This window comes from Chroicocephalus ridibundus, chromosome 4 (genome assembly GCF_963924245.1).
Source record: "Chroicocephalus ridibundus chromosome 4, bChrRid1.1, whole genome shotgun sequence".
NCBI lineage: Eukaryota > Metazoa > Chordata > Aves > Charadriiformes > Laridae > Chroicocephalus > Chroicocephalus ridibundus.
Genome location: NC_086287.1, coordinates 16,567,229 through 16,594,924, shown reverse-complemented (window position 1 = coordinate 16,594,924; position 27,696 = coordinate 16,567,229). Strand labels below are relative to the sequence as shown.

General features: G+C 39.4%; 2 protein-coding genes across 6 annotated transcripts in view; one reads left to right on the top strand and one right to left on the bottom strand.

Annotated features, from left to right (window-relative positions):
* The window catches only part of SERGEF (secretion regulating guanine nucleotide exchange factor), a 163,772-nt gene extending 137,604 nt beyond the window's left edge, over positions 1-26,168 (top strand). For 2 of the 4 annotated variants that reach the window (XM_063333081.1, XM_063333080.1), the window contains one exon: positions 23,451-26,168. In XM_063333081.1, the coding sequence (XP_063189151.1) occupies positions 23,451-23,567 (117 nt within the window). In that variant the 3' untranslated portion in view covers positions 23,568-26,168. The remainder of the gene's footprint in view (positions 1-23,450) is intronic. The other 2 variants (XR_010070815.1, XR_010070816.1) reach the window with 2 other exon arrangements.
* Positions 14,913-27,696, bottom strand: part of KCNC1 (potassium voltage-gated channel subfamily C member 1) — a 136,916-nt gene continuing 124,132 nt past the window's right edge. The window contains exon 3 of one of the 2 annotated variants that reach the window (XM_063333077.1): positions 14,913-17,034. In XM_063333077.1, coding sequence (XP_063189147.1) covers positions 16,853-17,034 — 182 coding nt within the window. In that variant the 3' untranslated portion in view covers positions 14,913-16,852. The remainder of the gene's footprint in view (positions 17,035-27,696) is intronic. The other variant, XM_063333073.1, reaches the window with a different exon arrangement.

The window sequence follows — 27,696 nt, the reverse complement described above, 5'->3', positions numbered from 1 at the left end:
TGTCAAAACAATCTTGAAGGCTTTTTCAGGTTTCTCTGCTTATGTCTCCATGCTGACACTTCTGCAAGTTGCTTGGCTGCTTTTTTTGTGAAACAAGATTCTTGTTGCTGAAACGGTTACATTTGGTGATACCTCCAATGAGCAGAGTCCACTACATGGCTCTTTTTACAAGGCTGGAAAGGAAGAAGGGAAGAGTTCAGGTATTGAATAGTAATTGCTAGAAAAGGAACTGCCTGCCTAGGAAGATTTTCATTCTACATTTATGATCAGATTTAAGTGTTCCAGAACTAGCCTTAGAAAAAAGATGTATGTATATATAGCATAAAAATAATGGGTGTATTTATGTAAAAACAAAAATCTGCTTATGTGCTGAAAGGAATTATGGAAATGTAGCAAATGCTACATCACCATCTCTGCTGGCAAGATCAACCCAAGCACGAGGACGGAGGTTGTCAGGCCCTCTTGTTTCTGGGAAACAAATTGACGTGATAAGATTTCCAAGTAGAAGCCTAATATGACACAAATAATGCACATGTGAAGAATAGTTTGATTTAAACCTATATATATTTTGTATATGTGTGTATGTATAGAGGTGTGAGCGGGCTATCCCCTTTAAGCTTGTTCTTCTTCATATTTGAGATCACAGAATTTTTTACTGTGTTTCAGAGATGTCAGTCCCAAGTCCTTCACTGGGACTACGTATGTTTTGATCATGTGCTGGCAGGTTGGTCATCAGAGTCTTTTTTTGCTCCTAGGATCAGAGCTTGAGCAATATGGTCATGAAGGACCCACTGTGTTGTTTAAGCCCTTATGGATGGACAGGTTACCAAGGCCTGAGCTTCCACATACACATGTATGTACACTAGTTAAGCTGGAGAAAGCAAACCACATCCTACCATACAGCAAAGTTCTGGAGGGTTGCTGCATAAGAGCCCAGGAGACAATCTATTCAGCCATTCAAAATGGCTCCCAAGTTCCGTTTGACTCACTTAACACGTTGTTGCTGTACTGAATAAAGGGCAAATGGCTTATTTTGATAAGGAGTATAGACTTTGTTTCTACGTTTTTTTTTTCTTTCTCTCAGCATAGACTCATTCTGGCAAACAGATGCAATAAGAGACATTTGCGGACTTGCAAGTTTGTAAAATTGCAGTTGTTTAGTAAACGTATACAATGTGAACTACAGCAGTTTCATCATCAGTGGGAAGCTTGTAGTTGGGAAAAGGAAGAGAAGGAAAGACCTTGACAGACTATCTTTTAGTGGTTCTTTGCTGGTATATTTTGAGGCCGTAGCCTGATGGCTCAGCAGCTAGCAGGCTCGGTCCCTCACTCTGTGGTCTGTGTGTCAGCAGGGTGTTTAATATGACAGTGCTTTTTGTGATACGAGCTGCTGACTTCTGGGACTACCAAACAGATGGTGACTACGTGAGAACACGTGTAAGTGGCTGACACTGTAGATCTTGTTTTCCCCAGTTGTCGCACTGTTCAGGATGCAGTGTTTAAGTCCGGGATCAGCATAAAGGTTTCCTTCCTTAAGAAAGAAAGGAGAAATAACCACCCCCACACCAAACCCAAACGTATTGAGGCCTCACGGTTCTGATGCCCTGAGCTATAGGGAGCTTGTCAAATCCCCGCGTTTGCAAAAATAACACTGCAGAGTAAGTTTCCTGGGTGGAGTTAAGTGGTATGGTGCTATTGCAAAATTCAAGCAGTAAATAAATGTAAATCTCTGTAAAAAGAGTACATTGAAAATAAAAATGAGGACAAAGGGGGGCCCAATGTGTGTAAATAAATCAATTTACTATTTCTTATATTTTCCACCAAGGACAAAGGAAATTGCAGCATAGTGCCTCCTCATGATCGTTTGAAAGCTGCACTGTACTGTTGGATTGCTCTTTGGCAATCTTTCTTACTGAAATCTGTCAAATTCCAATAGACAGAAACAGAACCTGATTTCAAAGTGTGTTGTCGACCTTCTTCTGACATGGATCTCAGAATAGATCAACCTTCTGACGTTTGTTCTTATATCAGTGTATCTGTAGCTTGTGGAAATTTAAATATTAAAGCATAATGTCTGAATCATAGCAACCCTTCAGTGTCCAATGAGAAAGCCAATCTGCCCAGTTCACGTGCTACGTTTTACTCCATCTGCAGAAATTAGCTTCCTATGTGCTTTTTAAATTTTAAAAAACAAAAGAAAGAAAAAGCAAAAGCTGAAAACCCAACTCTCCTGGAAAATGATATAATTTGGGAGCTGGCTAGTGCAAAGGATTTTTTGCAGAATCACATTGAGTTTCTCAGCAAAGAAAGAGGATTGTTGCCTGCAGCGAATTGCTAGAGGAGGAAAAGCCAGATCCTATGAGTCTGGAAAAATGGGAACTTTGGTTGAGAAGAGCAAATATGAAGCTGCCTCAGATTACCCTGTTGCACCCAGCAGTTTCTTTGCATACAGTGTCTGGTGGAAATTGTATCACAGCAGTGCAGTAATTTCAAGGCATAGGAGTAGCATAGTGGTAAGCGCTCAAGCACAGGTCTGGGGCAGGTGATCTCCAGAGGTGCAGCCTAAGTTATTTCATGTCCTGAGGCTGTTCCTGCCTGGGATCCATGAAAGTTCTGAACAAAACGTTTGGTTTAAAATACAGACGTGGAAAAAGGGAGAACGGTGAAGCCACGCACTGGCTTTTAGGCAGTACAAGCTGTATGAAGTAGCTAAAGTATCATGACTAAAAGGAAGCCTTCCTGAGGAAGGGAGGCTGCGGGCACTGTACTCCAAATGTCTCTGTGTCATTCTCTGTTTTCTGTAAGCTGTCTGTCTCCAAAATGTTCTGTTGAAAGCCAGAGCTAGCACTGTTGCATCCAAAGCATTTATTTTGTGATTCATAACTGTGACTGACGCTCAGGAGAGAGATGCCTGGATGGAAGGACGTTTCAAAATAGTTTGGTAGCCAGCACAGATGCCCAGGGAGCAGCCAAGCCCTTGAAAACTAACAGGAATGAAATGCTGTCCTTTTAACCCTCTGAGCCAAGAGGAACTGTATTGCTGAGATCCTGGTTTTTATTGCTGAAGGGATAAATTAACATACTTATTTAGCAAAATGCTCAGAGAATTGGTTGTATTTTACCCTGCTGATAAAACTGGATAATGGTTGTTTTCAGGGTTTGGGGTTTTTTGCGTGGTTGGAGAGGGAGCCTTATGTGTGTACTGTGTGTGAGCCTTTCCAGATAGTGTGTGACTCTGTCCCTACCTGTTGGCCCTAGTATAAGATGTCTCCTAAGGAGAGGGTGGTTAAATAATGCCAGAGTTGTATGACAGTTTTGTAATGTGAGTAAATATCATCTGTTTAGCTGTAAGCAAATAAATCCTTTTAAATATCACAGTGGATACCTTAGGGGAAGAAACATGTGCATTGAAAATGAAAGCAACTGGAAAATATTGTAGCCTTTAGGAAAAAAAAAATCAAGATTTTTTTTTAAGAAACTTTTGTTATTTTTGTCTTCTCTTGAAAAAATGCTGTCTTTTCAGTGATATATCAAAAATATGTCTATATTCAAAAGTAGAACTAGAAAATCAAAACAATTATAGTTCCTTTAAGTTTCTGGATAAACATATTCCATCAAGAACTGAATGTTTATTCTGAAGAGTTTTGATGGAATAAGTTTTTATAAGCCTCTCTTAAAAAAGATTTGTAAAGGTAAACTGTCCTAACTTACTGTTCATCTGTTATTGTATATTCTGTTATAAAAACAAAATAGAATTTCAAAATGGATTTCTGAATGTGCTAAGCGTTGCCAAAGTGGGCAAAGTGCAATTTCTTATCTTTTTGGAAATGCCAGTCCTAAAAGGTTTTGGAGTTTTTCAAATAGTTTAGTGCTCTCATGAAAAATGGAAACATCTCCAACTTCAGTTGCAAGCTGAAGCTCTGTATATAGCTACTGCATAATGCCAACACAGTGGGATCCTGGTTTGGAGGAGGGCTGTGGCTGCAATTATTATGTCTTCATATTAATTACAAAGCCAGGAAAAGGAAATGGGAGTTTTGTTCCTCTACTTCGAGGAAAACAGTGTATTTCGAGTTTAATTTAAAAATAACAAACACCTTAAAAATCTGGTACAGTTGAAAAGGAGATTAGCATCATGGTTTTTCTAGAACAAGCCCAAATTCACCAGCAGATAGAGAGATTGCCATATTCTTGAAGGTGCTGGCATATTCCAGGAGCAGAATGTGGAAAATCACCCCTACTGTAAATCTCTGAAGCTGAAACCAGTTAAGTGTGTCCTCTTTCAAGGACTTACTGCTCCTGTTGTCATTCGTATCTCTTCTGACATTGGCATTTCTAATATTCTGGTTCAGGATCTCAGTGCAATAAAGATTTGTGGTTGGTAGGTATGGAAGTTGGTTTTCTTCCTGTCAAAATGGACCACTAGAGTCCTTCTGCCAGGAATACTGAAACAGACCAACATTGTATACATTTCAGGAAACTAATTGAAATTTTTAAAAAAATTATTTATAATGTATGACTGCATTAAAAAAAATAAAAATCTCTTGTGCATCTCTTTTGTTCACAGTATGGATTTCTTGTCTTTTCAGCTTTGCTTTACTGTTTTGTGATCCAGAATATAAAGCTTGTTGACTGTTTATTAGCATAGTCTGATATTCTTAACATTGTACTTAGTTAATAGGTTAGAAAATATCATTAACAAAGTCTTACTTATTGATTTCCCAATGTAATAACAAATAGGTGTACTGGCATAGTTAACTGTACACATAATTAATGGCTTCATGTTTGGAGCCAGACTCTCTGCTATTACAATGGTGAAACAAGTGGAGTTTTGCCAGCAAATAACTTGGCCTGTTTTCTGTTTGGCTGTCTGGAAATGCATTTTTACTTCGTACACCCCAGTGTTTTGGAAGATCTGTCTGTAGATAAATCTGCAGGTAAGTTGTGGTAGGATGGAAACTATCATTTCTAGGAAATAGCAGGTGTTTAGGGGAGTTGGCGAGGGATAACTCCAGTACTGGGGTAATTGTCACATTCTCAGTGAGTACATCCCTGATTGATGGCCTTAAGCCGGTAATAACGGAGGAGTTTATTTGTTTTGTTTCTTGTTTATTTGCCTTTTGAAGGGGAATGTATAGTGCATCAATTAATAAATTAAAAAGTGCATGCCTGTATTCACAGGATTTTAAATTGGGAAGCTAGTATCTATTGCTGGGTGGAACAATCATTTTAAGTAGCTGAACTAGATAAGCGCATGTCGACATTTTTGTGCATAAATTCATTCTTAATGCTGTAGGGTATAGTTGGATGCAGGGAATGTTAAAAGAGCGTGACAATGTCTGAACCAAGATTCTGGTGTCAAACAGGAGGTGAAATTCACTTTATTCTAATTATTGATTAAAATTTTATTAGCAGGCTTTAAAGATATTGGTGAGGCAGCTCTTCAGGGATGAGCAGCCTAAACATGTGCCTTCCTGTTTCCATAGCAACACATCTTTTTCATCCTTTACAGGCAGCCTAGATCGCATTGTGTACTGCAAGAGTATTAGATTCAGAAGGGGTAATGTTAACAGCTCAGTAGTTTTCCCTAAACCTTGCTGGTAAATATTTTTGGTTTAGATGATCATTAGAATAAAAGTGGTTGGGATTATTGTGCTTTTTTAGAGAAAGGGATCGTAACAGCAGAGCTGAAAATGGGGAATAACTGGCAACCAGGGTGAAGTGTTTTGGTTTGATTAATTGAGTGCAAAACTGGCTATTCCTGTCACCATGCAAATGCACTTCGTCAATAAGGTCAAGATTTTAGCAGGAATAGTTCTTGGTCTGGTGGTTATTGTTAAAATCTTTGGAAGTGTTTTTGGTTCATATTGTTTGAGCTATTGGAGAGAATTGAAATAATGTAGTAAAGGTTAAGGCTATAAATGGTGGCCATTAGCAAGGACCAATTTTCCAGCACTGTGGATCATGGCCTTGGAAGCTCATTTAGAGGTGGCATTTTGAAGCTCAACATAAGTGATTTGGTAGCTTTCCAGGATACTTGAGGACATTTCAGACTGCGGCATATTCATATTTTGTTGCGAGCTTGACACTGTTTTATTGGGTTTGGAATGTCAAACTTGTCTATCAAGTCATAGATTTCTATGACTCTGGGACAAAGCATCTTGCTGTCATTTTCACGCTGTTCTCAGCTGCTGTGAGCGCAGGAAAATCCTTTTAAGAGAGTATCCTTTGGATAGAGAAATATCTTTTAGAAAGATGCATCTTTTGTCTTTACTTTGAGACATGAATAATTCAGTATAACCCTATGCAAATGTTTATTACTCTCTAAGAAAAAAAAAAAGTGTGTGCCTTCTCTCCATTTGTGTAGTGTCAGTTTTTCAGTGATGAATCTTTGTCAAATACAGCAATGTGCTACAGTGTCTTCTGAGCTGATTGCATGTATATCTTCTGTTTTGGCATTGTGGAGGCTTAAATTACTGTTTAAATTGTGAATTTTAAAATGCTATTTTAATGTTAGCACTATATAGTAAGAGAAGCAAATTACCGTGGGGGAAGTATTTAAGCAATGCATAACGATGCACATTACCACAATATTTTCCTTTGGCCTTTAGGATGTTTATTTTTTTGTTTCTCCATTTGTATGAATTTTTCCATGAGATTACGTGAGGCATGTCAATAAAAATTGAGAGCTTTCACAGTAGTTGTTGCTATAGTTACATGGTGCAGTTCTTAGCCTCCTGCACAGAAAGTAAACCACCTGCAATTCCATAAAATCCTTTATTGGCAGAGAAAGATTGAAAGAGACAGTACTGGTGTGCAGGTACAGAGCAAATTCTGGGTTGCTCTGATATCCTTGCAGCTAATGCTGTCTTCATGCAGAGGTCTGTGTAAATGCTTTATGGATGAGGACAGCATGGAAACGGGAAAAAAGATATCTTTTGCGGGGGGTGTGTGTGGGGGGAAAGGTGCTGCATGCAGAAAATGGGAGATAAGAAATAAGTACTGACACAAACTAAAAAGAATCTCAGTTCATAGCATATCTCAGCTCCAGGAAAAGAGGGACTAAGTTGCCTTTTAAAGACCCCTGAGTTGTACCCCTCCATACAGACAGAAATGTCACACTCCTAGGATGCTGGTCTTGTCTGACTCCACAATTCACTGCTTAATTTAATCCTCAGGATCTGCACAGCACAAATGTCGAAATCAACACTGGCTTTTAGGAATAGCTTTTTGTCTCAACAGATCTCACACACTGAGGAGCCCTAAAATGGCTTTTAAGACGGCTTCTCTGTACTGAACTTACTTAACTGAATTCTACTCTCACTACATGTTATTGTCTTTTCTCTTTCCTATATGGCCATTAATTTAAGGACTTGGTATGCTGCTACAAACCATAGACTTTTAAAATCTTCCCTGGGATAGACAAATATACCTGATCTGTAGATGGGGAAACAAGAGCACTGAGAAGCATTTGCCTATGGAAGCGCTCTGTAAAGCCACCCTATAAAAAGTCATCTTTACCTTCATGATTCTCTGCCTTGAGTTCTTTTTATGACCGAATAAAGTAGGACGGGTTTATTTCGTATCAGTCACCATGTGAGAAAGGACAGTTAAGTAAGTGCATGATGTCTCATCTTATGTTAAATTCGAATGTTCATTTTTCAACTGTGTTCTAAATATACAGATGAGCCAAGATTCCAGGACCCAATAACGCCTTCACTGCAGGGTTTTTATTCTTGTTTTTCGTAAGTCCCAGACTCACAGAGCAATGTGAATCTAATCCCATGGATGATTAGATAAAACAGAGATTTTTAGAGTTGTTTTTTTTTGTTACACAACATCCACGGGCTCAAGGAGAGGTCAGACCGTGTAGTAGAGGCGGCAGTGAAAGATGTTCCCTGGCCTAAAGAGATAACAATATTAATAGCTAGAATAGTCAAGACAAGGTGGGAAAAGGTAGAAACAGTAGAGTCGTTGAGTAGCCTTTGGCCAGTAATGCAGGCAGTACTCAGAGGTTTAGTCCTCCACAGTCAGCTGCTTCTTGTGATGGTTTCTGCCATTTGTTGGGACGGCAGGTCTGACCAGATCCCTTCAGAGCTCAGGAAAGAGGATTATATTTTTGCTTTGTGCTGGGTAATTCTCCCTCTATAATGAGAAGGTTTAGAGTCAGAGGGCTAAGAGGACCAAAGCATTAGTAACGGAACCTGATAGCTGGAAATGAAGGTATTAGTCATGACTCGGGTTTTTGCTCTCAACTACAGTCATAAACTTTTTTCCTCATGGCTTCTTTTCTCATTTCAAGGAGAAGCAATTGGTGCCCTTGACGTTCCCATCAAGGCTTGCCTTCGCTGCTTAAATCCTGTTAAGACCTTTGTTGATTACCAGTTAGAGAAGCAGCTATGAATCCGTAGATGTAGTCAGCCTGAAGGAGAACTGGTTACCTAATTACATTGTCAGCTAAGTAATTTTTGCACCTCCTGGGACTCGGGTCTAGCCAGTGCACGCTGACATGAGGCTGAACTTGATTTATATTGGCTTGTGGATGAAAAGTTGTGGTCAGTGTCATGTTAGTCAAACGAAATCTTTAAAAGTAGAATTACGCTTTGAAATGAATAGAAAGTTGTCATTGTTTAATTGTCCTCTGGAGAGCCAAAAAATTTTTCAGTAGCAAAAGCATCCAAAAAGCATGTCTTGCAGACAGAGCAAGAAATATTTCTGCCTGCGAGAGCTTCGGGAGCTTTCTAAAACAAACGAAAAAAAAATCCAACCAAACAACACCTCCCCCTTCCCCAATTTAAAAAAGAATGAAATAAAGTGGTGTGGGAACTGTAGACTAATTAATTAGAAGGATCTCCTTAGAAAGTTCTAAAAAGAATAGCCTTTCATGCTGGAAAGTAGAAGTTCCATCAGCAACCTTTCAGTAAGACACATTTGCTGGGAGAGAAAGTATTGAAAATCAGAGCTGCTGAAATTAATGGAACCATATTTCAACACAGTTATTTAAAGACAGTTCCAAACAATAAAATGCTACTACTTAGACATAACAATAATTCTTGTTTCCTAAGAAATTACTGAAGTGCAATGTTTTTCTTCCATAGTAATAGGCATTCTCATGCAGAAATTGGGAACAAACCTAATCTATCAGGTAGCTGAATAAACTTATGAAGTCCTCTTTAAATTTAATCATACACAACTGCCTTTGAATAAAAGACTTTGCTTTTTTTTTTTTTTCTTTCCCGTAATGTAGATTTGAACCAAAGAGATACCAAAGATGCAGTAAAACTATAAAGACAGAGCATGGTGTTTACTGAAGTGGCACCTAATGCAGTGCTGATCATTATGGTATAGAAGGCTTTGTTAACTGGACAACATTTAGAGTTGTCTGTGTATACGTGACATTTTGGAAAATTGGTTTACACCTGTATTCTCAAAATTGTCTAAAATTGTTGGGGACACTTGAAATCTCAGTGGGTTTCTGATTTTGCCTTTGAAGTACCTGATTTTTCGGAAAGCTCAATGTCTTCTGAAAATAAGTTTGTAAAGCAGCTTGGGCTGGGCATCTAGGCCAAGATTTGTCTGCTATAACTTTGAACTATGTCTGAGCTAGTCAGATATCTGTAGGCAATAGAGAGGAAGAGATGGGTAAGAGGATGGTACAAAGATTCTTTTGACTTCAGGTATGTGCCTTGGATAAGATGAACCCGACTCTGAAAGTGCCTTTTTATCTCTTAAGTATGAAATGAGTTAGGCGCCTAGGTGATGGATGGATACGTACATACATATGTACATACTTGTAAGTACATGCACCATAGATGTTTTGGGTTTCGTCAAATTTAATCCCACTTCCAGAAACTGAGGTACTCCAAATCAATAGTGATCTTCTGTAGAGGGATGTGTGCAGAAAAAGAAATCATGTTGTGTGTTGCTACTAATGCAAGGTCCGAAAGCATGAAATCTGCTAAGCAAAAAGTTCTGCAAAAGATAGCCAGACCTCAGGCGGGCATTACTGGCCGTGAAGGGTGATGGAGTGCGATGTGAGTGGGTAACAAAGCAGTGGCAAATGGGCCAACATCTTCCAGTTCCAAATTTATGTCACTTCACTGTTGAAAACAGTTTTTTACAATTTGGACTTAACTCTCTCTGGCAGCAGCCAAGATGCTGGCTGCTTCATTACATCTACCTACGTAGGTACTAGATATGTCTCCTCTATTTGCCTATGCAAGATCCATAATTATATGTGTGTTTTCTCTAGAGTATATGTCTGCACGTGTGTATATATACGTACATACAAACACAAATGTTAAGTGTAGTATTGCCAGTTGTGTTGTAATTCTTTGTGCACTCTTTCTATGGACAGTAAATTGATAAAGACAATGCATGGCTGTGGTCATCCTAAAATACCTTTACCTGATTGGTTCCTGTGTCCTTCGTAGTACTTTTAAATAAAGATTATGGTCTTTATTTTTAAGCTTTCTGTATGAAAAACTATATGGAGAGCTTTAAAATGCTGATCATGACCGAAAAAAAAAAAAAAGGCTCTCATTTGGGGAAAGACAGCATTTTTAAGTGTTTGAATGGTTTGGGAACATGAGTCACTTTTGCAAAGTTGATTGAACACTTAAAATTCTTATTCTTGCTTTGGCTATTTTTGGGTAGATTTAAGAAGCCTCCAGAGTCAAGAAAATGCCATTTTGGTTCACCCATGACTAGAGACAGTTCTGTTAGGATGTGATCTTGAAGAGTAAAGTTCTCTTGGCTGTACTGTACAAGAAATATTTTCTTTATTGGTATTCATCAGGCTTTAAGCTATCACGACCTTTGAGGCAGAGTCAGAGAAAAATAGGCTTAAAGTTATTTAAGGAGACATCTCAACATTGTCTGACTTTGTTGTTTTCATATTTGGTGGTTGTGTTTTCCAGCAGTTGAAAGAATAAATTCGGCTTCTCTCATATTCATATTGCAGTTTAGTGAGAACTACTTTATATGGCATTCGTTTGTATGTTGTTTGACACCGTTTCCCACAGCATTCTGCTGGAGAAACTGGCTGCTCCTGGCCTGGACAGGTGTACTCTTCGCTGGGTAAAAAACTGCCTGGATGGCCGTGCCCAGAGAGTGATGGTAAATGGAGTTAAATCCAGTTGGTGTCTGGTCACAAGTGGTGTCCCTCAGGGCTCGGTGCTGGGGCCGGTTCTCTTTAATATCTTTATCAATGATCTGGATGAAGGGATCGAATGCACCTTCAGTAAGTTCGCAGATGACACTAAACTAGGCGGGCGTGTTGATCTGCTTGAGGGTAGGTTGGCTCTGCAGAGGGATCTGGACAGGCTGGACCGATGGGCTGAGACCAATGGTATGAGGTTCAACAAGACCAAGTGCCGGGTCCTGCGCTTGGGTCACAACAACCCCACGCAGCGCTACAGGATTGGGGCGGAGTGGCTTGAAAGCTGCCTGGCAGAAAAGGACCTGGGGGTGTTGGTTGACAGCCGGCTGAATATGAGCCAGCAGTGTGCCCAGGTGGCCAAGAAGGCCAACAGCATCCTGGCCTGTATCAGGAATAGTGTGGTGAGCCGGACTAGGGAAGTGATCTTCCCCCTGTACTCGGCACTGGTGAGGCCCCGCCTCGAGTACTGTGTTCAGTTTTGGGCCCCTCACTACAAGAAGGACATTGAGGTCCTGGAGCGGGTCCAGAGAAGGGCAACAAAGCTGGTGAGGGGTCTGGAGGACAAACCTTATGAGGAACGACTGAGGGAGCTGGGGTTGTTTAGCCTGGAGAAGAGGAGGCTGAGGGGAGACCTTATCACCCTCTAAAACTACCTGAAAGGAGGTTGTAGAGAGATGGGGGCTGACCTCTTCTCCCTGGTGGTAAGTGATAGGACAAGAGGAAACGGGTTCAAGTTATGTCAGGGGAGGTTTAGATTGGATATTAGGAAACATTTTTTCACTGAAAGGATTGTTAAACATTGGAATAGGCTGTCCAGGGAGGTGGTGGATTCACCATCCCCGGACGTGTTTAAAAAAAGGGTAGATGTGGTACTTAGGGACATGGTTTAGAAGTGGTTTTTGTCAGGGTAAGTTAATGGTTGAACTTGATGATCTTAAAGGTCCTTTCCAACCTCAGCAATTCTATGATTCTATGTTATATATATAGTTCTGTGGACATGCATGCATATCATGTATTGCTTTTCTCCCTGCAAACTGAAGCTTGCTGTTTCACCGTAAGTTTGGGCTGATTTGCTTTTAATCTTTTACACTATTTTCTCAGTAATGTTATCCATAACTTAAGTCTTTCATGCTATTACTTTTTCTTTGGGAGTAATGATAAATATTTGTCATAGTGCCAAATGTGGCTTTAAATTTTAACTAGTTCTTTTCTGTCTAGCTTTCTGTCTAGGTTGGTTTCTATAGCTGCTCCTACTTTGTGACTAGCCTAGTGCCAACTGTAAGATGGAAGAAACAAGCTTTCTTCATGGATACAGGAAAGAACAGTGAGGCCAATGCATGAAAGAGACACCATATTTCCAGTGTTGCTGCTTCCTCCAAAGCTCTTGAGGTCTTAATTTGGTCAAATATTCTTTCAGAGATATAGTTGGGGGTTTTTTTTTGGTTTTGGAGGGTTTTGTTTGTTTGGTTTGGTTTTTTATATTCTCAAGAATACTTTGTTATCCCAGGTCTCTGTCAGATATCGTCCTTCTAAAATGGTGCCAGATATTCCTGTCGTGATTCCAGCTAGTTTCCTCTTCTCCCTGAGGTTACGCAGAGCATCAGATGGGATAGCGCCAAACGGCAGCCCAGGGACCCAGCTTGCATTGCCCATTCTGGTCCTCTGACCTTCTGGAGCTGGCATGGTGCCTCTGAATCCCCCTGTCCATCAGCTCTTCTTCCTGTCACCGTGCCAAAGACAGATTTTACTTTCCAGCCTCAATTCCTTGCACCTGATGCATGAATGCTGTTTTCACCATGGCTATTTGCCAGGCTCCAGAAAAATGTGCCAGAGCTGAAACTTTCAGAAAACATCTCTGCCGTATTAATTGCAGGAGGTTTTAATCTCAGAACAATTTTTTGTGCTTGCTTTCTTCCAAGGACTGATTCGATACATTCCGTCTACGTAAGGAGCTGCCCTCAGTTCAGAATTCAGGTGCATCTTACACTGATGGAGGCAAAGTGTGAGTGGCCCCAAAATACACCTTGAACCCTGTGCAGCAGAGCTGTTGTTTGCCTTTCCTAATCAGAACAACTCAAATGGTGCCAGTTGGCACCCAGTGGCATCCCAAATTCTGTCTGCACTTATTTCCCAGTCTTGCTCACTTCTGGGGAAGATAAGGCAGGAGTGGTGTGAAGAGTAAGTGTGCAAACATCTGACCCACAGAGAAGGCCGAAGGTCAAAATGTGAAGCCATGCTGCATCAGGGTTATTCCCCAACTAAACAGCCAGAGTTTGTAAATGATGTGTTTGCACACCCATGTGTACTCCATTACACTTCAGGGCTAGGGTCTCTTTAGCCCTTGTGTTGCTTGAAATGCTCGTTTTTTGCCAGCTCAGTATTGAAACTCAATGACTTTTTTTTACAACAAGAATTACGGCTTTGTAATTAAATAGTTTAGTGAATAGAAGTAAAAGAGAATAGAGGGAAATTCGTCCATACAGATATAAAAAGGTAAAAGTTAGCAGGCTGTCCTTTACATCTCGCCCAGAATCTCTGTTCTAAAACATTAAAGTACATACGTAAAAATCTGTCTTTATCTAAGCAAACTAGTCTTTGCTTTTAACAGATACTGATGGCAGAACTCTTCCTTTGCTTAATATCAACATGCAGTTCCTCCAGACTTGATTCCAAGTCATGTATGATTTTGAGTTGATGTTTGGAGAAACAGATCCAGTCCTGCCTTCTGGGCACTTCTTTTTTTTGGAGCTCTCTACTTTGATTCTCCTCCTGATAATTTTTAATTCTTACGGTATGATGCTTATTTTTTAATTATACTCAACAAAGACTATTCTCTTACTACTTCTTTTATATCCAGTGTTGACCATTTGGTTATTTTTTTCCAGAACACGTACTAAAATATAAAATACTGCTGTAATAGTATAGCTTAAAAAAATACAGGTGTTATTCCTGAGGTCCAGCTCTTCCTGGATATTGGTTACATGGGAAAGAAAAGAAAATTTGTGTCTCCCCTCTGGTAAAAATCATTTGGCTGAGGACTTCCCATAAGTTTCTTGACTGGGTGATACGGCTAAAGTTTCCAATCTTTTTCTAGCCCTTAAGAAATGGGAAGAGCTAGAATACTTGGGTTCTGCTTTACAGTAGACTCTGAAAACCCTCTCTGAAATCAAAGAAATGGCTTAGCAGCATAGGTGGGACTGAAGAAGCAGTTTATGGTGGTATTATTTTGCAGTTTGTTTGTTTGGTGGATGGTGGTTTTTTTCAGTGTTTTTCTAAAGTATTCAGCTACTGTTTTGCTTGCAATTGAAAGTTAACACAAGCCCAGCCCTGCAGAGCCAGCCTCAGGTAAAAACATTGTTTCATCTGCCCTTTGAGCAAATGTGACTTGCCTTTGGTGCACACACTTGAAGTAAACCTCTTTAAGGTCTGTGTTTGAAGTCTGAATCACGGGAGGATTTGTTTTCTTTCTTTTGTCACAGCTGTCAGCTATCTGTTTTCTTCTTCACAGAACTATGGTATATGAGATAGAGGGGAGTGATGATTGTAAGTGGCAGCAGTGTTAACATGGGGATGTTACCAAGTCATTTACTCTTTGCTTTTTTTCTAGGTGCTCCAATGACCCAACCATTGTTGTGTCTGCGTAGATCTTGAGTTACCCCATTTAAACCCCAACACAGTGGTGATATAAGTATCCCTGTAACAATAGCCACAAAAACTGAGACAGGCAATGTACATGACCCATAGGAGTTTTATTAGATGTGCGCTTGCACTACAGTACAGTGTGGTATAGGCACACTCGAATCAAATACAAGTAGGTTAACTCAAGTACAACAGTTGCAGCACAAAGGAAACGTAATCGGCAAATCCTGCCCAGACAGGAGGGTTAGTTCACCCTGAACTCTCTCCGACTACAGCTATGCTATAGCTTGTATCAAGCTAGGTATTTTAAAGCTTTCATGGGTACACATGTACTATAGTGCGGTCACTATTAAAACTGCACTGTGATGCTTGCAGGGGAGCCATCATCTGAGCCATGTGAGCCATTGATTACAACTTGAAACTTTGCAAAGTAAGGCATCCTAAGAATGTCACTGCTGAGTTGCAACTACTTTTGTTCTGAGGCAATGTTTGCGGAGCTGTGAGAAAATCTACTAGTTCAGTCAGTAAGAGGGAAACTGAGAAACTCAGTGACCACTTGTTTCCTTGATTTTTCTCTTGCATTTCTAACACTTTAGCTTATGGCTTCTGGACTTCACCTCAGGTTGCTTGTTAAGTATGGGGAAAAACCCCTCACTTGTCTAATATCAAGAAGCAGTTTTTTTAGACTTCACTCAACAGTAATGCACATTCATATCATGTGTCTTGAAACTTGGCCAAAATGCAGCCTTGCAATTGATAAGGGAAAACAAAAGGGGAAAAGTGCAAACTCAAGCCCATTTAAACACAAAGCTATTTTACAGAAGATGTCTGTATGGAAGGTTTACGTGTTTGACTTCTTGGTTCTGAGTTAGAGAATTCTGTTCTGCAGAAAAGGACACCTTCAGAAACAAACTCTAGAACAAAACATTCACTTTTGTTCAGTGCAAACAGCCCTTAAGGGGAAGAGAATAGCAGTCAAATATGAAGAAACTGTAGGTAAATGTGACCATATGGAATATCTTTTTACCTTTTGTTGTATTATGTATTTTCTATAAGCAGCCAAGGACCGACAGCCAGATAGAGCCTAGTCTGCATGGTCACCTTAAAACTATGTACTTGTAAATAGACCAATGTATGATGCAAAGAGTTGCTGTATAAAATGTGTTACACACGAAAACATTTCCAAAATATTCTTTTCCAACCTAGCTGCTCTTTCTTGAGGAGAGAGTTCCTAAGAGCCCAGTGGGGATCTCTTTTTTTTCTGACTTCAGTCATCAAAATAGGAGGAGGAAGCACCATTTCACCTGCATGCTGCTGCTCATCTTGCTGTCTGTACCTTCTCCTGCTCTAGGATTTGCTTAGTGCTTTGAAAGCTACATGTAGTACTGTAATGCAGTTTGAGGGGTTTGTCGGATTCTTGCTTCTGCATTCATCATCGAGCTTCTTATCGTCTGTTGCTTTTCCTAGGCCTGTGCTGAAGATGGCCTTCAATTCTAGGTCTAGGATGTAATGTTCTAGGTCAGAATGAATCACAACTGTCCCCTCCTTTTCTTTGTATAATCATTTACATCAGTTTAAAGTGTGTGTAAATTTGAAATGGGTAATGCTTTATACCCAGAATACACGGGTGCAAATGGCCATGGCACCATATGGTGCTATGGGACGCTTGAATGACTCACACCCTTCTAGATGTGCTTTGACATACTGCTTCGTCCATTTTATTTTGCATGGATGACCTCTTACTAAGCAGTTAGTATAAGGTATTTTCTGTATGTTCTGTTTCACATCATACAGAGGGTCATGAGACTGCAGTCTCTGGCTCTGTCATGAGATCATGATTGTCTAGTTCTGGTCATACAAAGTTAAAGCACTGTGACACGCTTAATGCCTGTCATTTTGAGAGACAGGGATGTAAGCTCTGAATGAATGTCACTCTCTGCTGTGCCTGATATTCTGATGGAGCAGACATTAGTGTCACATTCAGAGCCTCAAGAAAAATCTCTGTTAACTAATTTATGTCAGGTGTTTTTGTCCTGTACTTGAGATCAAAATTTAAAGATTTTCTTGTCTTCTACAGGTGTAAAAAAAAGCATCTTTAATGCTTAATCCCCTCTGCACTGCAGCTGCTTCATGTATGATATAATCCTCATGTATTGTCAGTGGACCAGATACGTTCAGTCTTGCACAAAGTCGTGAGCTCAGGTTTTGTTCTGTGTTGAGTTGGAGATGCTTTCCTGTTGGGAAGGAATTGACATGTTTGAGTAAAACCAAGAGGAAAACATTGTGCAGCACCTGTGAGCTTTAGTTATAATAAGTACCATTTATGTTTCCCCTTGAAAACAGAAATGTGAACAATTAATCCTTGCAATAGATTTCTCTCTTTGCTACCTACGCACAGCAAAGCAAACATCTCCATTTTACAGGACTTGTTTTACCACGGAAACCATGAAGGTGCAGTGGCCTAAGAAATCTGTAGTTGCAAGTTGTTTCTAAATCCTAGGGGGTATAGTTTTGCGAATCTCTTCCTCATGTTTTTGTCTTCAAAATGGCAATGCATATACCATAAACTAGCTTGAATGCTCACTTAAACCATGGCTTGTTTGGTATAATGTAGAATGATTCTTTTAAATAGATGCATATTAATTTGTGCAGTGAGCCCTTCAGCTCCTGCTTTGAGGTGCCCTGTGAAAACAGAACAAAATTTCTATTGTCATTATGTATTAACAAGATAGCACTACCTCTAGTGAACGGATTCCGTTATTTGCCTGATGCTTAAAACGGTACGTAGGAAAACGTACAGCATGCTTGTATGAAACCACTAAGGTTTTTTTTGGTAAGCACCATACTTACTGCATCTTTCCCCACTTCTCTGCATTGCTGTATGTTGCACTCCCTCCCCATATACAGTTTTCAGGCCATGGCAGATGTGCTACATTGCCCTTCGCTGTGCACTCAGAAATTATATTAGCATAAACATGATTCTTCCCCGTCCTATTTTGTAACTCTCGGCTAGTCATATGCTATGGAAATGAGGTTAGAAAAGATTAGATGTGCTCTGTACTGCTCTTCTGTTTGCCATTCATAGGATAGATACTGATACTGAAGAAGAAACTAGAAATTAGACTTTCCCAAATGAAATTAATTTCAAAGGAGATGTGTAGCCTTATTGCTCCATTTTACAGTATTCCACATACCACTGTGGCTTGCTAAGCTATGTTAGGTATCTTGTATGCTCAAGTTGATTTTCTGACTCTCTTCAATAGTTAGTTGTAATATTGTAATTGGATATTTTGACGGTTGCCGTTGAGGTCCTGACCCAGTTTGAAGGCCCTGCTGTAGTACACAATAAACAAGTAAAGGCAGAGAGAAGCTCTAACTAACAAGACAGTGCTTCTGCTGTAAAAAAATAATAATTCTCATAAGATAATAGTTTAGAGCACCAAGTCAGAGAAGCCCATATCATGCAGACTTCATGCATTTGTAATGAGTAGCTGTTTGAGGCTGTTGGAAGTTGTTCCTTCCAGGTACCAGGATGGACCACAAACAAGTGATCCAAGGTCATCTGATTTTTCACTTGTGTAAAACCACTGCTGAGGTGAGGACTGAGGGGTCTGGGTCTAGTGCCTGGGGAGGGCTGCTAATGATGTAAAGGCAGAGCGAAGACAGATTGTTTACTGGAGGCTAACTTTGAAATCAGCATGTCTTTAGCACGATGACTTTGTACTTAATATCAAAAATGTATGTTGTTTCCTATCTGCACATTGTGTTAGCACTGCAATGCCTGTGATTTTTATCTGGCTTACTCACTGTAAAGTCAGATGCGCATTTTTGAGGGTCGTGGTCCTGAGCAACTCCAGCAGCAATTGGATGGGCTGCCTGGAGCGCACAACAGCTTGCTCCTTGAAAATGTCGGTATAAATGTAGCTCCATAATAAAACTGGCACTATATGAATCTCTCAGTTGTTTTCTGCTTTTGGAGGTACCATTTAATGTCTGGGGATCATGTCATCTTATATTCCATTTACCAAACTTTGCCTCTAGTAAGATTTTGCAGAATGCTTAGGCTTCCCTTTTAGTTACTAATACGTTTCCATGTTTTTCTGCATAAAACAATTGGTATCAACCCTGTTTCTTATATTCTGAAATTGCAAATCTTTTGTGCTAATGACAGAATTGTTGCTAACAAAAATACAAAAGTTTAGAGGGATATTTATTTCCTTTTATTTTACATGATACTCTGGATTCATGTCCTGAAAACATAGGAAGACTTATTCACTTGTGTTTTACAAATCCTTGGGAGAATTATGGTCTAAATCTCCTTCTGTGTAGTGTTACATTGTTCCTCATGGGGTTTTGAATGCTTTCAAATAGTCAAGGGGGGATGGCTGAGCCACCTGAATTTTGTTCATGGTTCAGCTCTGATGCTGTTTAAAGTCATTTGACTTGCCCTGATCTGATCTCTTGCCTACTGTAACTTTACGTATAACCATCTGTAGAGCAGTACTAATTTAAGGTTAAAAAAGTTTAATAATTTGAGGTAATGTGGAGTATTGCTAAGAGCACAGAGCCTATACAGTACAGCTGTGCTAAAACGTCTTAAGGGATCCTTAAAACGTGAAGCTGTCTGATTAATACCTTGGCTTCAAGATACTTGGGTTGTCTTCAAAGCCAACTTCTGTTTGTTTGTGTGGTTGGAAGAGTGGGAGAGGAGAAGCAGAAGAGAAACAAGCTTTTAAAGAACTCAGTGATAAGCCTCCAGGGCACAGGCTGGCTTAGAAGCAGACTGTTTGTAGCCTGAAACTAGGCTGCAATGATGTTTTTAGCTTCCTTGTTTCCAGTTTTTCTTGCTTTACCTTCAGATCAATTGTAAGGATGTGATTTATCATAACCTGTCTTCAGCTGTTTAAAACTGCCCAGACTAAGACAATCGCTTGGTCTTCCATTGTAGACAGCAGAGTGAGATAGATTTGATTTTGACACCAGTGTTTGGATAAGATGAATTGCCTGTTGCAGAAATTTAGATTACTCCATTGGCTCTTGAGGAAAACTAAGGGATAATGATCTATAGCTAGGTTGCTTGATTTTTTAGGTGGATGAAGTTATGTGCAGTGAATCTCACCCAGAGCATCTTATTTGCTAACATTGATTCTTCTCATCTGAAGAACAGAGTACTCAGCAATGAAGAGCAAGTCTAAATCCTCTACTTTTCACGGAATCCTGTCCTCTGTCCAATATACTGCAGCTTTATTTTACCTAGAAGTACTTTTCTCTGATTAAATCTACCTCTGGATTGCAGTTGTCACTTCAGTTACCTTGGAAAAAGCCTGGATAATTATTGCAAATAGGAGGAGGGCAGTAGTCCCTTCTTGTTTTGTGTGACCAAAACAGACAGATTTGTTAAGGCTTTTTTTTTCTCCTAACTTTTTGTATATTTAATATTTGGGGGAGAAACCTGCATAGTCTTACTCTAGACTTTCATTAGTGTGACTGTGAACTCAAGTGAAATTTCCTTGGGATTATGCTGTGCGAGTGCTGTGGTTTCATTTGTACTGTGTATATTTATGTTTTAAAAGGGAAAAGGTGAATGAGATGTATTATGCTGTTTCATTTAACCAGTATCATGGAGCAACTTTGCCTACTCACCTCACCAAACACAAATAATTTGGTTTGAGAACATGCTATAATGCTTGTTTTAAATTTAGTTAGAAGCAATTTGTGGCTGTATTAATACACATCATTCTAATGGTCTTTCATCCTGGGAAGGTCTGGCACAGGCATAAAAATTGAATTTTCTCATGAAAGCATGTAGGGCTGCTGGGGCTGTGTTGAGGTTTTATCAGCAATAAACTGTGAATAGAAGCAATCAAAAAGAAAACAAGCAAAAAAGAAGGAGGGGGAATATGGGGGAAGGGAAAAGAATTGAAATGAAACGGTGCCCTTTGTCCAGAGGCTAGCCATTAGTTCCCATTAATGAAGGCCTTTCCTTAACTGCAGATATTCCTTCTATGTCATTTTTTTAATAGGTGCTTCATTATCTTTGGTCTTCATTGAATTCAACTTCTGTGCCAGGGATTCACATAGCTGCTTGTTGCCTCCTGGGCAATGTCACCACAGTCATTTTGTGCAGCCCTCCTCCAAGTTTTGTTAATATGTTACTACAAAAAAATGGACTCTGTGTTTTCTGCAGATTGTGTTCTCGACGCAAATCTAGCATCTAGCTTTTTTTTATGTACAAACCTTTCTCTAAATGTTCTACAGGCAGTTGTGGTATAATATACTTTGTATTTTCACAACATTAATTCTCTGCCTTTTAGCTTTCCTGACTTCTGACTTGATGGTGATAAGAATCATTTTTGTGGCCTGTCATTCTGTATCTGTCAGCTGCCCTTTCATCCTTTCAGATTTCTGCCTGGCTCTCCATGTATGTATGAGGCATTTTTATATAAGACCATTCATAAATCCTAGTTACTCTCTAATTTTCTTTTGACAGTTTTCACTCTCAGTCCATTTCAGTAACCTTGGAGCTCACTGGAGTCGCATAGAAAGATCTGTTTGTTGGCCTTTCTACATGCTTGGAGAAGGAAAGGCTGGAAAAGACTCATGGATCCTTATTTTAGGGGAGATGTTATTGTCTGGGGGTTTCCTAGCTTGTAAATTTTTTCTGTGATATTTTTTCCAAAAGACGTTTGACTAGATATATTTATCAATTTGATAGGTTAATATTCTACTGCGCTGTTTCTTTAAATATTTATTATGCCATTAATGTTCCATTGAGCAGTTTGTAATTCAAGGTGACCAAAAACTTTCCGATTTCTTCTCTCCTGTCCTAATGGGACAGGACGAAAAAAATAAAAAAATCTTTTAGTCAGATGTAATGAGTCTCCATACAAATAGGCAAGTTGTTGTAGTAATTGCTAGCGGTCTAATAACAAAAAGCTTGCGACAGCCATCTTATTAATGTAAGGGCATGTTATATTCCCTTTTCATTAAACTTGGAAGTTTTCCCACTCTAAGTAAGCTTATTCTGCAGGTTCCACCTATTAACTTTGCAAAATAATGCCGCCTTCTAGGTGCAGCTGGTTTTCTTTCTTTGAGTTTTTCCCCTGAATAATTGTTCTGTGATGTGTCTTTAGTCTCGGTTTGTGATGCCTTTTTCCTGCTTGCTAATATTTACATAAAGATTTTTACCTAGATTCTTACCAAAAAATGTCCAATTAACCTCTTAGATGTTCTGATCTGTTGATATTTAAATGGATTTTGTTGCACACTTACTTTTTGGTACTTTTCTGCTGCACATATACATGCGTTTCTGATAAGGTTGGGCTGTCAGTATTGTGCATGTGTAGTCATAAGAAAATCTGGTGCCTTCTAGGATAAGAATAACAGAATTGCCATATTCGATGAGATGTATCTAGCCTGCCGTGACGTTCTAGTGGTGTTTTGTTTTGTTGTGTTCTGTTGCCTTAGAGACTGTAGAGACAAATCAAAGGTCCTTGTTTAATTACATCTGACTTTAGTAATGTTTACATTTAATTACAGAAGAGGAGAACTTTAATATACCAATATGTAAAGAAAACAGACAACAATGAAATGTTACTGGATTTGCAGGAGAGAAAGATGGTCCTGCTAGCTTTGCAATAATCTGTTTATGAATTTTGAAAATTAAAATTATTTTACAGTTATGGTTAGGATTGAATTTTGTGAATTTTGGTGCTATTCTTCTCATTATTTGGACTTGAGAATGGTACTTCGTGCTGTTAATACCTGCTGCTTTTCAAAAATAACGGTGGCGTCAGAAACATGATTATATTGCAGGATGGCTTTCTTTTTTATTACAGAAATTCACAGTCACAGTATGTGACAGCCAAATAAAGAAAAAAAAATAGGGAAGAAATATCTCTTGTAGTTGAGAGTAAGAGTTTTTTTGGGTGGATTTTTTATTATGCCAGCCATTTATAGAATGAAATTTACATATTGTGCTTCAAGAAAGAGTACTGTGGGGTAATAATAATACACGGATCATGATGTGGGATATAAAAGAGTAGATGTTACAAAAATAAATAATAATGAGGGAAAATAAGGATAATAAAAGCAGTGAAATGATGTCAAAGCAAGCAGGAGAGGTAGGATGATTAAGAGTAAGGCAAGCTGACAGAGACTGGCATTTAAAGGAAAAAGGTGAGATGTGAACTTGAAAGTAGGAATAAAATGTAATTTGCCTGCTCTGTGTTCCCCAATCCTACAGATCATGCTGTGAATAATTTAAGTTGCTAGGCTTGGTTTGTGATAGTTTTGCTTACTAGGGGGAACTTGAAAGAGAGGGATTCCACGTCGTTTTAATGAAGGTCCTTAAAATACAGAGAGAGATCTGTGGGCTCTGTATAAATACGGAACCATGTATTTACTAAGTGATTTTCAAATGTCTTTTTTATTTTAATCTCTCCTATGTTGTTAACAATATGGAACAAGATAGAGAATAATTAATTTGTGTTTATTTACGTTTTCAAGAGAACCAGAACACTTTCCCCCACCTTAGCAGAATTTCTTAGAACCTAACTAGAAGATGACTTGACCAATCTGCTTCCTAAAACTAACCAAAGCTGTTGTGTTTCTGTGGTCTTTATTCTATATTTTGTATCCTCTCTTTTAGGTGGCCAGTGCTTCTCTTGGGGATGGAACGAACATGGGATGTGTGGTGACGGCACAGAAGCAAATGTCCATGTCCCAAAGCCAGTCAAAGCTCTCGGTTACGCAAAACAGATCTTAATTGGATGTGGAGCAGGACACTCCATGGCTCTCTGTCAAACTCCACATTAGACTCAGCACACCTGAAATCATAGCATCATGGATGTGGATGGACATCTTTGGAACGTGTAGCTCAGAAGTGCTACAAGAGGATTGCCCCTGATTAACACAAGAACTGGAAAGTGCAGAAGTTTTTTCTAAGACTAAACGGAACAAGCATGCATACAAACCTATAATATTTTAAAAATTGTTTCATGGGTCCTTTTCACAGGAATTGACTTTCTTACCCAACAGATAGAATCAAAAACTTTTTGCCTTGATGCAGTACCATTGAAGAAATAATGACTCTTTCTTGTTCTTCTGAGAAGTCTTTGAGGAAGAAACTGACTGCTTAATTGTTTATCAGTGGCGTATAAATTCAGCCTGAGGAAATGATCTGAGAAGGTGGAGACGTAGGGACCGATCGGGTCTTTTATTATTGTATCTTTACGTCATGATGAGCATGTGTTGTGCCTGCCAACTTCTAGTGGAGTTGTAAGCTCACAGCATCTCAGAAAATCTAGTTGGCATCACAGAGAAATGCCAGAGAACGTAAATAGATGCATACACACATTTTAAACAGAAGATTAGGCTTAAAAAAAAAGAAAAGGAGATATAATTTAGAAGGTTGGCAAAAGGGGAAAATGAGGCCCTTCTGAACTAGCTATATCTTGATTAAACTGAGAAAAGAGCAATATTTCTGAGGAATTACCTTCTGTGCCAAACACCAGTTTATTATAGATTTACAGGGATGCAGATCTGCATGAATTATCATTAACTTGCAAACCAAACCTGAAGTTTCTGAAGCTACTCCTTAGGGAAGAAAAACTTCTAAGAGCACTTTGAAAAAATAGAAGAATTCTTGTCAAAGGGCATAAGTCAGTTGTAGCTGTTGAGGACACTTTGAGCTGATATAACTCCTGTATTTCCACCTGCCATTGAATATGAAGACTTCAAAGTCTAACCAGAAAGTTTTTACAAGTTCTCCAGCCTAAAAGGCAGACCAGAATGCTCCTGGTAATTTCAGGTTAGTTCTCACATCTGTTTCGCAGCCCAGCTGAGTTACTGTTCAGAGCATGCCCACAGTACTTGTTCCAGGTGAGTGCTTGGCAGAGAATGTGGGCCTAACGCTTGGTAGGAGAAATGAAAAAGTGTAAATTACCTCCAGATATTATTAGCTGCCTATATTGAGCAGAATTTTGGAAGCTATTTATAAAACTGTTTTTCACACAAATACGGTGGAAGCCATTAAACTGGATGTTTGCCACCCACGATAGTTACATTTGCTGTGGTATTTGATGTATTCTAAGTATAGAGAATACTACTGTGTGGTAAATGCACCTTTTAATGAGACCTACTCTTGCTAAACGGTGGTTTAATTTTTAAAGGAGGTTTGCCAGGGAAGAAGACTTACAGAATTGCAAAATACTCAGAGAAGGGCTCTTGGGAAATAGGACAGGAAGACTTTCTAATGATGTATCAGCTTACACATGAAGGGGAAGGCATTAAGGTGGTAATATAGGTTGTGAGGGTTCCCCCCCCTCCCCCCCCCCTTATTTTTACAGCAGTAAATGGCCTAATTTTTAAAGCCGTTTTCTTTTTCTATTCAATTTATGTGAAACTTGAACTGACTGTGAAGCTGATTATAATAACTGTATTACAGATACTGGAAGAATCTGTAAGAACAATCAGATGGATCCTCTGCCAAAAGTTCAGCATTGAGACTTCTATTGTAAAGTGGAGTTTTTTTAATCCATGTGTTGGTTGTGGTTCTTCATCGCAATATACTATTCTGGGCCATGACCTCTTGCGCTTTTTACTTACCTAAGTTGCTATTTATGGACTCTCCTCAATGCCATTTTCTAGATACTAGAGCGTCTCTATTATATGCACTGAATAGTTTCTCATGTTTTTTTGTCAGTTCTATCTGAGGTTTCTACCTTTGTTTTACTCCAAAATCTGTGTATCGAATAAACACGTTATCTTGTTTCAGTGACCATACCCTCTAAATGATTCTGTTCCTTGATTAATCACAGCTAGTACGTGTGCCCTATAACATAGGGGTTGCTGTACTGAGCATGTTTTGAATCTGTATGCTGTTGCAGCAGTTCATTTCAGAGGAATCCAACAAATTATAACACATAAATGCGACTTGTTATTTGAAATGTTCGCTTTTTCATGTCTGTAACATGAACACGCTTTTGGAAACGCAAAGAATGATTTGGGTTGATAAGGAGGAAAGAAAAGGAGTACTTTCATTTGTTCCTGATCCTTGTGTTCCATATCTGCATCTGATCTTCATTTTTGAAAGGGTGAGAACTACATTTTCTCTCCTTTGTCTTGGCTATATAGATTGAAAACTTCGGGACGTAATGACTTGTCTTGAGAGCTTGTCGTACTAAATGCTTTGTCGTCAGTTAGGACTTCTAGAAGCTGCTGTAGTATAAAGACTGAATAATAATTCATTGTAGATGGTACATGGTTGAATGTCAAAAACAAGTTGTTGCTCATTCATTCAAAAATGAATGCCCTGTTTTGTATGTCAGTATGCTTTGTTTGCAGAATAAAACATTGTACAAAATCAGCTAAGGCTTTCTACTCTAAGGAAGGGAGCATACAGTGAAAAGCTTCTAATCGAGTGAAGAAACCATGTCCCTTGCTGCTCGCCAGAGCTTAGTGACTGTTGCCTGCTGATGTCCCGATGGAGAAGGTCAGAGTCTGCAAGGCAAAATGCAGAGCCAGTGTGCTACGCCAATGCTTCTGCAATGCATGCAGAGACAGACTTCTTTATACAGGTCTTCAGTGCTAAACAAAAGAAAGCCTTTTAGGTAAGCATTTTGCCTTCACATTCAGATGCAAATAAACTGACAAAATTTGTAATTTGGAACACTGTAACAAGCTAAGCAAGTGTCTGTGCAGCTGCTCTCCCCTCCCATTTTCTGAAAATAAGCAAACCTGCCATTGAGCTGACATTCGTGAGGGGGAAGAGGTGAACTTAATATCACAGCTTTGCTGGAGAACACGTTGGAAACTGTTGCCATTCAGTCCAGAGACCCATCAGGCTCTTGGGTGGTGGGGGAGAAGGAAGCTGTTCTGTGTACTTCTGTTGTCTGAAGTCCTAGGAGATCTGCACTTGTTACTCGTGTGACCTCCATGTGCACCTGTGCAAGACGCTCTTGTTCCATTTTAAAGAATGTTGGTAGGAAGATATGCGTGTTGTGTCAAAAGCTTCTGCCTCTTGGAGGATTTGTTTAGGCCACTTGGCAGTCACTGATGTTATTTGACTTTGTGTAGCATTCCTGAGTGACCTGATGCTTAGAATGCCGGACCCTGTATTTGAAGAGTGTTCATTTGAAAGAAAAATTCAGTCCTGCCTTTCTTCCCGTTTTCCCAGTTGCCACTTCTTCCATGACACTGGCTTCCCTCCCCTATCTGTATGTTGTCAGTCCTTCTGGTGACTAACTAGTTCTTGCCATCTGCAACTGCCATAAAGGTCACTTCTGCATGAGTGACAGGAGGTTTTGCTTGGCTACATGGCTGAGCACAAGGAAATTGAGGGGGAGGGGAAGAATGTGATTTAATTTTGCTTTATATGACATTTTTTGAGTCATAAGACTTGAGGATGGAAAACAGACAAAGGAGATCATTTGATTGTATGGGACAAAAGTGACCATAGGAAAACCTTTAAATAAATGGCAGTAGGGAGCCTGATGTAGTCAGCTAAAACATAGGGGAAAAAGAGGGCAGAGGGGGAAGACAGATTCAAGATACAGCTCCTGAAGACTGAATAGTCACATACGGATAGCAGCATGGTGGGAGTGAGATAAGGGACAAGCTATTCTGCTTCTTGGATGTTATTGTTCCCCTTCTCCCACTGTTTATTAATAATAGTATGAATTATTGACCTCCAGTGGGTTTTCTTTCTCATTCATAGGACATGTTGAAATTTCCAGTTCTCTTCAGTTGGAACAGCAACATCTGTCTTTATCTTTCAGTCTCAAAAATCTTTAGATCAGGCCTCTGACCTAGTCCAGCACTTAACCAAATATTTAACTATTTTTTCTATTGAATTCCATGAACTCTGGATCTGATTTAAACAAGACTTAAGTAAT